This window comes from Microplitis mediator, chromosome 11 (genome assembly GCF_029852145.1).
Source record: "Microplitis mediator isolate UGA2020A chromosome 11, iyMicMedi2.1, whole genome shotgun sequence".
NCBI classification, from domain to species: domain Eukaryota; kingdom Metazoa; phylum Arthropoda; class Insecta; order Hymenoptera; family Braconidae; genus Microplitis; species Microplitis mediator.
The window spans coordinates 12,080,611-12,094,287 of record NC_079979.1 but is presented as its reverse complement, the minus strand read 5'-3'; the positions used below and the strand labels follow the sequence as shown (position 1 = coordinate 12,094,287).

The 13,677-nt window shown below is 35.3% G+C and overlaps 1 protein-coding gene across 23 annotated transcripts in view; it reads left to right on the top strand.

Annotated features, from left to right (window-relative positions):
- LOC130677118 (uncharacterized) overlaps positions 1–4,094 on the top strand; it is a 169,328-nt gene extending 165,234 nt beyond the window's left edge. For all 23 annotated transcript variants that reach the window (XM_057483737.1, XM_057483736.1, XM_057483739.1 and 20 more), the window contains 6 exons: positions 468–676; positions 755–956; positions 1,022–1,212; positions 1,305–1,527; positions 1,601–2,054; positions 3,382–4,094. In XM_057483737.1, coding sequence (XP_057339720.1) covers positions 626–676; positions 755–956; positions 1,022–1,212; positions 1,305–1,527; positions 1,601–2,054; positions 3,382–3,988 — 1,728 coding nt within the window. In that variant the 5' untranslated portion in view covers positions 468–625 and the 3' untranslated portion in view covers positions 3,989–4,094. The remainder of the gene's footprint in view (positions 1–467; positions 677–754; positions 957–1,021; positions 1,213–1,304; positions 1,528–1,600; positions 2,055–3,381) is intronic.
- Positions 4,095–13,677: the final 9,583 nt, after the last annotated feature.

Here is a 13,677-nt window from a genome sequence, read left to right as displayed (position 1 = left end):
TATATATATATATATATATAATTATAAATACATTAAAATGGGGAGATATTCATGACAATGAAACCCGAAAGGTCGGTTGCTTGCAGCTGTTTCTAGCTACCTGCTCTCGAATGCCACGTAGCACCCGAGCGTCCTTTGGTCATTGTTAAATAACTCGAAAAGAATTTGTCGGATTCACTTCAAATTTTCACACAATATTTTTAAAATATTATACTTTAAGAAAATGCAAAAAAAAAAAAATCGATTTTTTGAAAATTCTGACTACCCCTAACCCCTTAAGAACAACTTAACAATATTATAACATCAGAATTGTACGTTTCACAAATTCTCCAACTATCTCTTTATTCATTGAATAAAACAGATCCAGATAATATATTTAATAACATATAAATATAACCAGTTTATTTCAACCACCAAATGGTGGCTGTTCAACCCATACTTAATTATTATTTATAATTATATGTAAGTTTCCATTACGTCCAATTTAAATCGACCGCTCAACTACGCCAGCGCCAAAACATCAACCAGGACGTAACACCTTGATGGACAATTTTTTCAACCTGATTTTGAGAGTGTAACTGATGACAATATTCCAGCTCAATGTCAGTTGTGTACAACAAAAAAAATGATTCGAGGATCTATGAAAGCTCCATCTAATTATACCAAGCATATAAAAGTAAATAAATTAGTTGTTTTTTAATTTATTAATTATTTTTACTTCATAATTCAAAACTTTTAATTTAAAATTTACTAGAGGTGTCACCCAAATGATTACAACAAATATGTTGATTATAAAAATGAAAAAAAAAGAAAAAATTCTGAATTAACTGCATCTGAAAATACAACTACCAAAAATGTTCAAACTCGATTTGAAAATAACGTTGCATCGTTATTTTTGGCCACTTCTGCTCCTTTTTCTTTGGTGGAACAATCAGAATTTAGAAACATTTTCAAAGGTAATGTATCGACCTTAAACTAAGGAAAAAATTTTAATTACATAATTTTGCACTATATTCTTTAGATTTACCTTTGAAAAAAGGTATAGAATTGAAACCTATATCGAGACGTACTGTTTGTCGAAGAGTGGATCAAGTATATGATCATAATAAAAATATGATTAAAAATATTATAAAAAATCATGATTATGTTTCTACCTCTGTTGATATATGGAGTAATAGCAGTTATCGCTTTATTGGGCTTTGTGTAAATTGGGTACATTTATAACTCGTTATAAACTGTTTATATCATTATTATAGAAGCCTTTCTTTTTAATATTTATAAAATTTCTTCTCATTATTATTTAGATCGATGTTAAAACTTTTCAACCATGTGTTGCTGCATTAGCATGCAGCAGGCTTCAGGGGACTCATTCTTTTGACAGAATAGCCCAAAAAATAAGAGAGATTCATGACGATTACGGAATATCTAGATCTAAAATAGTAGCAACAGTAACTGATAATGCAAAAAATCTAATCAAAGCCTTTAAAGAACATGGTGTCGGTTATCCGGAAATTACTGAATCTGAAGGTAATATTACGTAATAAATAATTGCAATCATAATGAGCAGTGAAAAACCATAAATTGTCTGTATTGTCTTTAGAAACATCAAATATTGAAGAAAGCAGTGAAGATGAGTACGATAGCTCTGATTCTAATTTATCAACACTAGAAAATTCCGTGGAATCTGATCAATGTGAACCTATCGAAGCTGATGATCTGCATAAATTCCTTCCAAATCATTTTAGGTGTGCAAGCCACACGTTGAATTTATTAGCAACTACTGATGTTATAAATTCTATAAAAAATGTAAAAAAATTACACGCTATGCATAACGAAACAATAAAAAGATGTAACGCATTTTGGAAATTGATGGGTACACCAAAACAAAAAGAAAAAGTCATTGATATTGCTGGATGTGCTTTTCGACGGCCAACAGTCGTACGATGGAATTCATTATATGATTCTCTAACCCAAATTGTAGCTATGAAAACAAAAGTAGTTGAAGTTATTGAAAAATTAGAAATAGATATGTCATTACGAGAAGTTGATTTTCAGTAAGTTTTTCTACTTTTCTTCTTATAAATTAGCTATATAAATAAGTTATATTATAGCGATCATTTTAAATGTTTATCAATTGATTCCACATGTTTAATTTATCTACAATAGGGTGTTTCAGAAAAAAAAATTTTTTTTGGTATTCAAAAATTGAAAGTATACCTGAAAATAAAAATTTCGGTGCCAACCCGAGTTCTTAATAATAATATTAAGGTTTGCCTCAATCCATTTTTCTATTTTCCATTTAAATGACATAGGAAAAAAATTTTTTTTTTTTTAGAATTTTCTAAAAATGATTATATATATATTTATATCAAAAAATAATTAGAGACTTTTTTTGTAGAGCGTTCAATTTCCTACAAAAATATTTGTTATGCATAAAAATCCGTTGATTGGTTTATGGGCTGGAAAATTCTAAAAAAAAAAAATTTTTTTTCCCGTGTTATTTAAATGGAAAATAGAAAAATGGATTGAGGCAAACCTTAATATCATTATTAAGAGCTCGGAATGGTACCAAAATTTTTATTTTTAGTTATACTTTCAATTTTTGGATACCATAAAAAAAGAAATTGTTTTTAACTTCCCGCTAAGAAAATTGAAAATTTTCAAAAATTCGGGAAGTTATTGGTTTCGGTCCGATTTGCAAAAACCGAATTTCTATCAAATTTGGACGTTTTGAGGTTCTAGGAAGCTATCCTGACTAATTTCACGATGATGTCCGAGTGTATGTATGTGTGTACGTACGTACGTACGTACGTACGTTCGTACGTACGTACGTATGTATGTATGTAAATATTCATAACTCTTGAACGGATGAACCGATTTTGATCGTTGAGGTGTCATTCGACGCGGCTTGTTAATGTCTTGAGGCCGTAAAAATTTGAACTTAATCGGTAGGGTGCGTTCAGAGATATTTCAAAAATAAAATTTTTTCAAAAATGTTTTATTTGGATAACTTCCAATTTGCTCGATGGATTGATTCCAAAATCTAATCAGCTCTAAAACTCTATAAGCCGCGTCGAATGCCACCTCAACCATCAAAATCGGTTAATTCGTTCGCGAGATATCGTGGAAGAAAGAAATGCTAAAAAATGGTTTTTTACAAAACAATGGCATACAAAAGTATTTGCGAGCTCGAAGAGCTCGAAAATATATTCACAATAATGTTTTCGAGCTCAGCGAGCTCGAAAACAGCGGGAAGTTTTGGGGCTGGTCCGCAGGGTCAACTGACAGACCGATTTTTTTTTTTGAAACACCCTAATCTACAAGTTAATCATTCTTTTCTGAGCAACTTCAATAATCGATCAAATAATCACGTCATGACAGGTACATAGAAGAATATTTAATTTGTTTGAAACCCGTTGCTGATACTCTTGATAAACTGCAGGGAAATGTTACCTATGGTTACTTATTGCCAAGCTTGATATCACTCCGTAATAATTTGAGTTTGGTATCGAGCAATCGCCTAAAATATTGCAAACCTATTGTAAAAGGACTCCGTGAAAACTTGACATCGAGGTTTAAACAATTTTTCGAAATCGAACGAGAAGGAGAAATCGCAGCAGTTGCTGCAGTTGTGCATCCAGAATTTAAAGGAGTTTGGCTGTCTTGTTTTGAAATTGCCAAGCAAAAAATAATCAAGAAACTAGTTCTAAATGCAATGACTGATGAAAATAAAATTAACGTACCAGCTCAACCTATGGTGGTTGATAAATTTTTCAACTTTGGGCCGTCTACAGCAGAATCTAATCCGGTGAATATGATGTTTGAAAAAACGACTCCAAAAATTGAACTAGTAAATTACTTAAGAGACGCTAACACTGATATGACCGTATTGAACTCATACCCTTTAATTCGTGATGTTTTTATAAAATTTAATAACCAACACCATCTTCAGCGTCTGTCGAGAGATTATTTAATCGCGCAAAAATGACTGACTTACCGCAATATAATCTTTTATCAAATACTAAATTTGAAAAAAGAGTTATAGGAAGAGCTAACGCCAAATTTCTTACGTTTTGAAAAAATAAAAATTATTGCAAAATAAGTGATAAAAAAATAACATTATTGTAAAATTTTAAATAAAAAGTTTTTTTAGAGTTAAAAAGTTGAATCGTTTTAATTTATTATTGGCTTAACTTCTATAGTCAATCTAAAAAATACTCTCGGAGTTTTTAATTATTTTTTATCAGAAATACCAATGATCTAGTACTTCAATATAACTTTTAATCTCAGTACAAATGTCCTTAGTACTTAAACCGTCATATGAGTACAAAAGTATTCTTATTTAATTGAAAAATCAAATACTAAATACTATTGTATTTCTAATTTTTCCAAGTACTAAATACAATAGTATTTAGTACTTGGAAAAATCATAAATACCAAGTATAAAAGTATTTGTAATTAGATAATAAATAAAATACTAAGTACTTCGGTATGTAGTATTTAGTACTTGTTCGAAATACTAATTACTTGGATATTTTTACTTTACAAAAAAAAAAATTATTATATATCAAAGTATTTAATACTTAATTAGTACTTAAAATACAAATGTACTTAAGTATGCCCATCACTGGTTTTTAGATAATGGTATTCTCTATATTTGGTAGTTAGCTGTAGTAGTCTCCGGAGATTCTGAGGATGAAATTGTCTGGATGTTTGCTGTGTCATATATTTCTTTATTACTTATTCTCTCCACGTCCTCTGTGTGCGTCTTTCTGTACATGGCCAGTGCCAATCTCAGGCAGGATCTTTTAAACTGTTTTTGTTGAGAGTCTAGTTCATAAATTCATAAATTGAAGCAGTGGACATTTTTTATTAAGAAAAATATCTGGGAAATACCCAAACACATTTACACCAGATGTTTAGTTTCACTTAAATACAAATATTTATTGCTCAAGGAATATTTACTTAAAACGTTTTATTACTCGGGTCTTTTAAGAAGGATCTAATCCGATAATTGTCCACTTTCACTTAAGTATTTTGACAACTTACCATAGAAAATATTTAAACAAAATTCAGTTACCTTCTGAACTTTATTAGAGCTGCAACGCTGGGGTACGTTATCCTGCACTTACTGGTGGAAGGGTGCAGTTAGTGGGTCAAAGTTTGCCCCGCTAGCTCTCAATGAAACTCTGACTGATTGAATTTAATTTAATAATGCCTTAGCTATAAATTAATTTACCCGAACTGGCCTTACAATTCTAAACTAATACTAGTACTTAGCCTAAGATTGAGTTCGGAGATGGATGTAGTCCTGGATGTCCTTGGACTGGCGTTGGTTGATCCTTGGAAATCGTCTCCTTGGACCGTGATACTGATACCCAATGTATTGGCTGAGGAGACCCTTAATTGTCTAATGTGGACTTGGGAAAGCACAGGTGAATTCACTCAACACTGGTTTCAGTTATTAGTTTAATTATTTATTGAACTAATAATAAACTAATATGCCACGTCGCACACACACACTGGTTACCAATATCGTTACTGTACTTAACGGTACAGGGCCTTCTACTAATTTATTCAAATAACCGTCTTCGGTATAGCAACAGATATGAGCTATTATTTATTACAAACAAATGTGATGTAATAAATACTGGATAATTTATTTAACTAATTACCGCGGACACTAGACGAGTTACCAACAAATATGAGTTAAGAACAAATTAATAAGCAGTAATGACGATCAGCGAACAGGTCAATTACTACACGACAATTAGCAGTGAATATGAACTACTTGTCTACTTAAAGCTAATTACGAAAAAGCACCGGTCGCACGTTAACGCGCTCTTTTATAGACAGAACTGTCGCACTAGTCATGTGACAGTTCTGTCCCGATGACAAACGGAGGCGTACGATGCCAACATCGTAACAGAGCCTAATGTTTTAACTGCAAATACCTCTTTGAAATTCTGAGATCCAAAGGTTCAAATGTTAGAGACACTCTTCTGATGTCCTACCCTCCTGTTAAGGACTTGACAATTCAAGACTCTAGTAACCTAAGTACTCCCACCAAATTTGTAATAACCCACTACCTAAGTCATCCCCACTATTGTAAAATTATACCTGGCAACTACTTGTAAGAATTTTTGTAAAACCGATATAATTACTGAACCTTCAGCTCTCGTGCTGTACACACGTTTTCAAAATAAAGATCACAAAGCAGATTCATCGTTCAGTCACAATTATTTCAATAACATTAAGACAGGACACATCTAGTTTGTCCTCGCACGTAATCAAGCAAGTATTATCTTGTTTGATGCAAGTGCCTATACACAAAACAGTTTCAGCTTCTCAACTTATGCAGCATCCAGATTCCACTTGACTGGGACAGCGTATGTTATTATCAGCCTAATTAGCAGCAAGTAACAAATAACTCGGGCTCTTCTGAGTATTATAACGGTGGGCCCTGGCTACTGCGTGTCCAGATAGCCAAGAAACACAGTCAAATAGATTTCCCGAAATTACTGATTTACTTAAATTTACTATCATTAATTATACTTATTTTATTCTAAAATTCTGGTTCCAAAAGACGGGAAATGCTCTCAGGAAGCAGGTACTCATCCTGACCGGACACGCGGCTGAAAGAAAATCTTTATGCTATGTGACGCTGGTGATAATTAAATTTAATCAAGAAATAACAATCAAACTTATACTTTATTTAACCAAGATCCCAATTTATATACAGTTTCCCCTTTGACTTAAAATTTTGATAATTTTATAAATATTTACAAAGCGTTCGAATGTAATTTGATCGACTCGAGGCGTGAATTAATTTATGGTGAGCGGGAATAAATTAACAAATATTAACCGCGTTGAAGAGAGAGAGAAAGAATGAAAATCTATATATTGATATACTTGTAATTCGTTGAGAACTTATCGGAATTCGGGTCGATTTATTGATGATGCTGGTCGACGATTCTTCTCGGCTTGGTCCTGGTGATGTTGGTGTCCAATAGGTTTCCTCTGGCTCCTGGGATCCGCGTTGGCAGGTTGTCGCACACGAAGAAAACCACACCACTCACTTTATACACTTTGGTTTTATTTATTTGACCAGATAAACGAACTTCAGGTGTAATATTCAATTTGGTGTATCAAAGCAACACCACGTATCTCAATTAACAAATTAACTATTAATTCAAATAAATTATGAAAGACTCAAGCGGAAGGTTTCGTATCACTTCTAATAGATTGAATAAATTTAGTTTAATATAACAAAGACAAGTTCTAATAATTAATTACTTGAGCAGAAATAATTTTGCGTCGGTGCGTTTTCGCTAACCGAACTCAAGTTAACTTAAACTCACTATATCTTATATACAATAATGCTCGGAAAAGAAATATATATATATATAGTAGACAATTTTAGAGAGAGTAAAGTGGATAAGACCGATCAGTTACAGCTCTCGAACTTAAGTGTCGTCTTTTGATCAATTGTCTTGGGTCAGTTCTCTGGGCCACAACCTGCGTTGACCCCACCTAATTATGCGCAGGGACTAATTTGCGGTCCCATGCTGCGCGAAATCATCCCCCAAATTCTAACGCAGAGACTAGACTGCTGCACTTGACTCTCAGAGCAGGAAGAGAGAGAGGGAAAGAGAATAATTGAAGCGAGAGAGCCACACTCTCACGTCTTACGTTTTCTGCACGGTTACAGTATGTTGATATTGTGGAAAAGTCTAGATAATGGTTTGTATTAATTTCCAGCTTTATTTAGTTGTGTATCAACACGTCCTGTTCACCTTACTAGGTCAACCAGATGGACCTCTAGATATTTGACTAACTTTTTAGTGGGAATTGTTGCTGGTTATTTTGGGTCTGGATTGAATGTAGTGATTTTAAAGTCCGCTGCTTGTGTTCTTTTTGTTGTAGCTGTTTGGTTAGAAGGATTTTATTTACTATAGTTCCGCATTTTAATGAGTTGATTCTCAAATTCTAGGTTGTATGAAATTGGTTTATTTTATTGACTCTGTCTTCTAGTTTGGGTTGAATTTCATTTGGAGTTATTCCAGTAACCTAAAATATTGGGTCGTCTGTGTTACGATTGGAGATCGTGATGGGCGTAGGTACGAATTTTCGTATAAACGTATCGAATAAAAGGGAACTTACATTGATCAAGGTCCAGTTCGTATGCCTGGCTACCGTTAATCAAATGCTCAGTTTATTCTGTTTATATTCAAATCGCGCCTACACAATATTGTTGAAGACAATATTGATAAGACCCAAAGCGATTTCCAATCTATGAGTGTGACTTATTTAAATTTCACAATCAAACGTCGAGCGGTAAACGTAAGACTGTGTACCCCCTACTGTTAACTATCTGTCTGAGCGGCTAAACAGGTAGAAAATAAGGGATAAAGGAAGGTGGGCTGCCGAAAAGCCTCGTGAAGCTAGTATCTTATTGCTAAAGTAAAATCGTCTGAGAAATAATGGTTTTAAATGTTTATGTTCACGAGTAATTATTTATTTAGGATCAAATATACTCAAAATACAAAAAGGTTACAAATATTTAAAATAGTCAGTGTAAAAAAAATGTGTCATGCATATGTTTTATAAGCAGGTCCAAAATATATATAAAATAATAAAATTATCAAATAATGATTACAATGGTTAAAACTTACCCTCAACAGGTTTAGGTGAGGTGTCAAGACTGTCAGCAGTAACATAGGACACTTATACACACGCGCTCTCGCGGCTAATTAATATGATTCTAATTGATCGATTTATTCAGTTTGTTTTAATTATTTATGCGTTTCAAAATTTTCGTTGTTTATGTAAAATGTAAATGATAATAAGTCTTCGCGTTTTTTGCGGTAAAATAAAATGTAAATTTGTTTGTAAAAACTTCGCGTATTTTCACATTAAAATATAATTCTTTAAAATCTTCGCAATCTCGCGGTAAAATATTATTCAAAATCTTCGCGTATTTTCGCGGTAAAATGTTCTTTGATTCTTCACGTTTTGTGGTACAATTCAATATTGAAATAAAATTAAATGATTAAAATAAGATAAAGATAATCAGCGCTACCGGTGCTTCCGATTGATATTAAATCACGACTTACGACGATCAAGGTCCGGTTCGTATGCCCAGCTACCGTCAACCGAATGGTGAATTTAATAGCACGCCAATTATTCTCCTGAGACTAGTAGAAAATGATATACCGATTGTTCGAGTGATTACGTCAATCAAGGTCCGGTTCGTATGCCCAGCTACCGTTAACCGAATGCTCAATCGGGACATCAATCCTCTAGCCACGAACACCGTCAAGTGTCCGGAGTTCAGTATGGTTCAGAGTTTGAATCCCAAAAAAACTGATGAGCTAAATAAAGTCCATAGTCTTTATATGTGGTCTTCACCTATAAAAAGTGGTGGTAACTTGTTTTCCATACGAAAAGACTCGGACCCACTCGAAAGTTCTAGGCTCATGCACACGTGTGATCCCTGGGAAATAGATTTTGACTATTAAGTAGGCCGATGACCCGGCGCCACTCTACCGCCGAGGAAACCATAAATTTTGGTAGTTTCCATCAGCTTTCTCTAATTTCCAAGAATCACATGCATGTGCACATTAGTTGGGTGGTCTATAGTTTTAAGAAGAAAATCAAAGAAAGATTACCGCTCCTATGCTTAGATTCTTAAGTGGGAACGGATACATAAATTTTAAAAGTACGTTAAGTAAAAATGATGAAATTTAAAGGAAAAAGAAATCGATAATACACGTGGTCCATTAGTACAACACGACCTAATTGTAAAGCGTTGACAACGCTCAGGTAGGTATATTTGTCCGGTACGACTGCTGGCGTCAGTAAGTCGGACGTCATAAAAAGGGTCTAAGTGCAAGAGATCTTAGTGTGTACTTATTTCGGAAGAAAAATAATAAACTTTTTGAATGTAGCAGCCGTGACATCTGCATATGCCGTCGAGTAAGTATTGTTGTTTTCATCGAGGTAAAAAAGGATTATAATGCTGCTGGCGTAGATATAGAATAGGCTAGGAGAGTTGACAAGTCCTTGCAATAGGCTTTCCAGAATCAGGAAAATTAACTATGATATGTTGATACCGTCCGAGATAAATTTTGGATTCGGTATCATGTACTAGATAAGCCTTGTGAGATCTTTGTTAAATTTGTTTTTAATTAGCATAAATATTAGCCCAAATATTTAAACTAAATCAAATGCTTTTTCAAGGTCTATTAGGGTAGCTCCCACCATTTCATTGTTGGCAAGATGTGTATTAATGTCTGTGAGCAGCTTATGTATAGCGTAAACTGCGGATTGTTGATGTCAGAATCCAAATTTGTTGTCCGATATTTCTTTTTTTTTTTTGCAGTGAGCAAGTATCGAGTTGTTTATTACTACCACGTACACTTTACTTATCATTGGACTTAAACTTATTGGTTTGTAACTGAAGGGTAAATTTACCAGTTAACCTTTTTTATAGATCGGTATTATTTTTGCCATTTTCCAGGCCTCTGGAAAATATTGTGAGCTGAAGGCCTTGTTAAAGATCACGGTATAGTCTTTTATGATTCTGACTGGGAAACGTCTGAGCATAATAGCAGGTACGTTGTCTACTCTACTTAAATTTTTATCATGGGAAATATTAACCTGGAATTCGTTGCTTAAGTGTTTTATGAATGCTTTTGAGTTGGTTGCTTTGTATAAGTAATTAATGTAACGAGACCAAAGTCTGCCTCCTTTTTTCAGAATACCGTTTCCTCACCCTTTTAAATATACATGCACTTCGTACATCCCTATCGTCCACCATAATATAATTATAACGAAATATTGAGCATAAGCTCATTATTGGCAATATCTTAGGATCAAGGATTAGACCAAAGAACTTCTTGCGTGTAGGTGTCAACCCAGCAGCCACTACGAGTCCATATCCTTTCAATCCAAAGCATTCGGTTTCCCTTATACCGGCTTGGAAAGGATTCGCGCATAGCACCAATTCTGATATACCACTTGGCTAAGAGGGGACGTGGTCTCTTTCCCTGCTTTCCTAAGAAGACGCCCAGTTTCGTACGCATTAATTCATCCATTCTTTAAGACATTCTTTCACACACCTAACTAGAGACTGACATCCTGAATGTGCAGAGTCCCTACAAATTATGAGCTTACACACTTATGCCTAGATGTTCCGACAACACCTGGGCGGATGCCAGACGAACCACGATCTAATAGTTTTCTTCTCTCTCTTCTCGGTGTTGGAATTGGCTGCTTAGTTTTTGATGGGATCTTTGCAGAAATCATTAAGGTCTCTAAGGGAATTTGGGGATGAAGCAAGAACCTGCCGATTTGTAGTCACTTCGGGAACCACCCTTCCTTGCTCTGGAGCACCTCACGCTGAGATTCGAACTCAGTTCATTTTAGCAGTAAGTGCTAAATGGTGTCCTTACCTTTGTTCCATTAGGGCATTTGTGATATTTTGCGAGTCCGTCGAGAAAAAAGTTAAATGTCATTCGTCCTTTGTTCGTTGTGGACCATTATTCTTGCCATCTACGAATGGTTTATTTTTTAAGGGAGACAAGGCCTTCTTCGTCATCTGGCTGCACGGCCACGGATTCATGGCTTAACTGTTTGCCAGTGCAAAGATTGTCAGGGGCGCAACGTTTGTCAATCACAAGCCGAATAGGCACTGCCACTTCACAAAGTCCCTCATACGATGCCGTCTTGTATGAAGACGTCATTGTAGTCAGGGCTCGCCGCTGCAGGGCCCTAAGAGCCTTCCAATCCTTTTTTCTGCATAGGTCACTTCAGCCTGCTGTCGCATATGTGAAAACGGATAGAAAGTAGCCTTCGTAAGTAGTTGAAGTGGCCGGAAAGCGCAGTCAACATTGAGTCTGAGTGAGTCAGTGTAAGCAACTAGAGGTTTTATCTAATTTTGCGCGCCTTGTCTTTATGTGTTGGTTTGAGGTCCTGGTCGAAGTGTATCTCTAGGTATCTAACGTTCTTTTTTAATGCTATCTTTGTTCTTTCTATTACGATATTCGGTAGCTAAATCATACTTGGGCTTTATCTGACTATGCTTCGTAGGGGTACGAAACTTTATTCTTCCTTGGACCGCATCGGATGTACTCTCTTCTAAGGAATATCTTTTTGGTCTAGGACTTCGACAGCATTGGTTTCGTGGAACGACACTATTTCAGTATCAAATCTACAATTACTTGAGCTTTTTTGTCGATATCGGTACGAAAAGTGTCGTCTATGATGACCAGGAAATAGTGGTCCTGGCACTGAATTCTGTGGACAGCCTCGTTTTTTTTAAAGTCCTTCAAAGTTTACTTTAGCGAGTTCCGGTAGTGTCTCGTGGAATTTTTCCAATCGGCCACTGCAAGATTAAGCCGCTTAGCAGCGGCCCCATCGATACCTTCCTCTTCCCTTGGTATGCCTAGGCTGATTTCAATCGCAGAGTGGTCAGTATGTTACACCCACTCGCGTTTGATGGACCAGTTCAGTACCTACTGTGCAAGTTTTTGGTGTGACAAAGGTGACATCTATATATGATTCCCCGGTTGTCGCGGAATGAGTTGGACCTTCCGTTTTGACGTTTAAAATCTCTAACCTATTGTCGTCTATGAAATGTTCTACTTTTTCTCCATTCTCGCTTGTATCTAGACCCTATCTAACAGACCTAGCGTTTGCGTCTTTAGCAAATAAATCACTTTTCCCCCTCAGAGCTTAAAACATCTTTACTAATTGCATGATGCGACTTTTAATGTTGTCACGACACTGAAAATATGACGAGATCACATAGAGAGAAACGCCTAGGCCCACAATTTCAGCGCATACACAATGCGGAGTGCTCAGTTGAGCAATTTGAATCATTTTATTCGCTAAGCAAATAGACGCGAGTGGCTTTTCCCTAGTTGTGGCAGCAATTTGCTCACTATCGCTGAAACTGGGTATAATGAATCCTTTGTCACTCGCTGCTGCGTATGACTCCTGTGGAAATGGGACATCAATACGTTCCTCCCCCCACAAGGCCCCTGTCTCCAGTGTTCTGGCCATATCGATTAACAAGTTCATCTGCAAGACTCGAACACCATCCGTGTTGATACTTCTTCTTCCTCTTCTACTTGTTGTTGGATTTGCTGGCAGTGGATTTCCGTTTCACGATCCGAGCCCTTATGCTGTGTTTTCTTCAGTTTCAAGCTCACCGTGGGCAATACAACTTGATCCTGGGCACGTGCGTCGGCTTTTGCCCCGCGAACAAAATTTCACGGCTTCTAAGTTAGTTCTGCACTCTCACCCCGCATGAAAAAATGTATAGTTCTAAAGTATACTACGAAGTATAGCGATGGGTATATTTCCTATAAATGCGTTGGTGGAAGTGTTGGTCGAAGTGTTGGTCGAAGATATTTATGATAGAAGTAGAAAGTATCATAATCGATATATATTGCTGATCTATCAACGAGTATATCCCAAATATATAAAAGAAGTATAAAAAAAAGTATACTATTTGCGGGAAAATGTTACCTTTTATTTTTTGTTATTTATTTTATATTCTTAAATCTAAATTTACGTGTAAATTAAATTATGTTAATGATCTAATTTAAATTAAGTAATTATAAGGATGGATAGGATAAATGGGTATTATTTAATGATAGTCGTGAATTG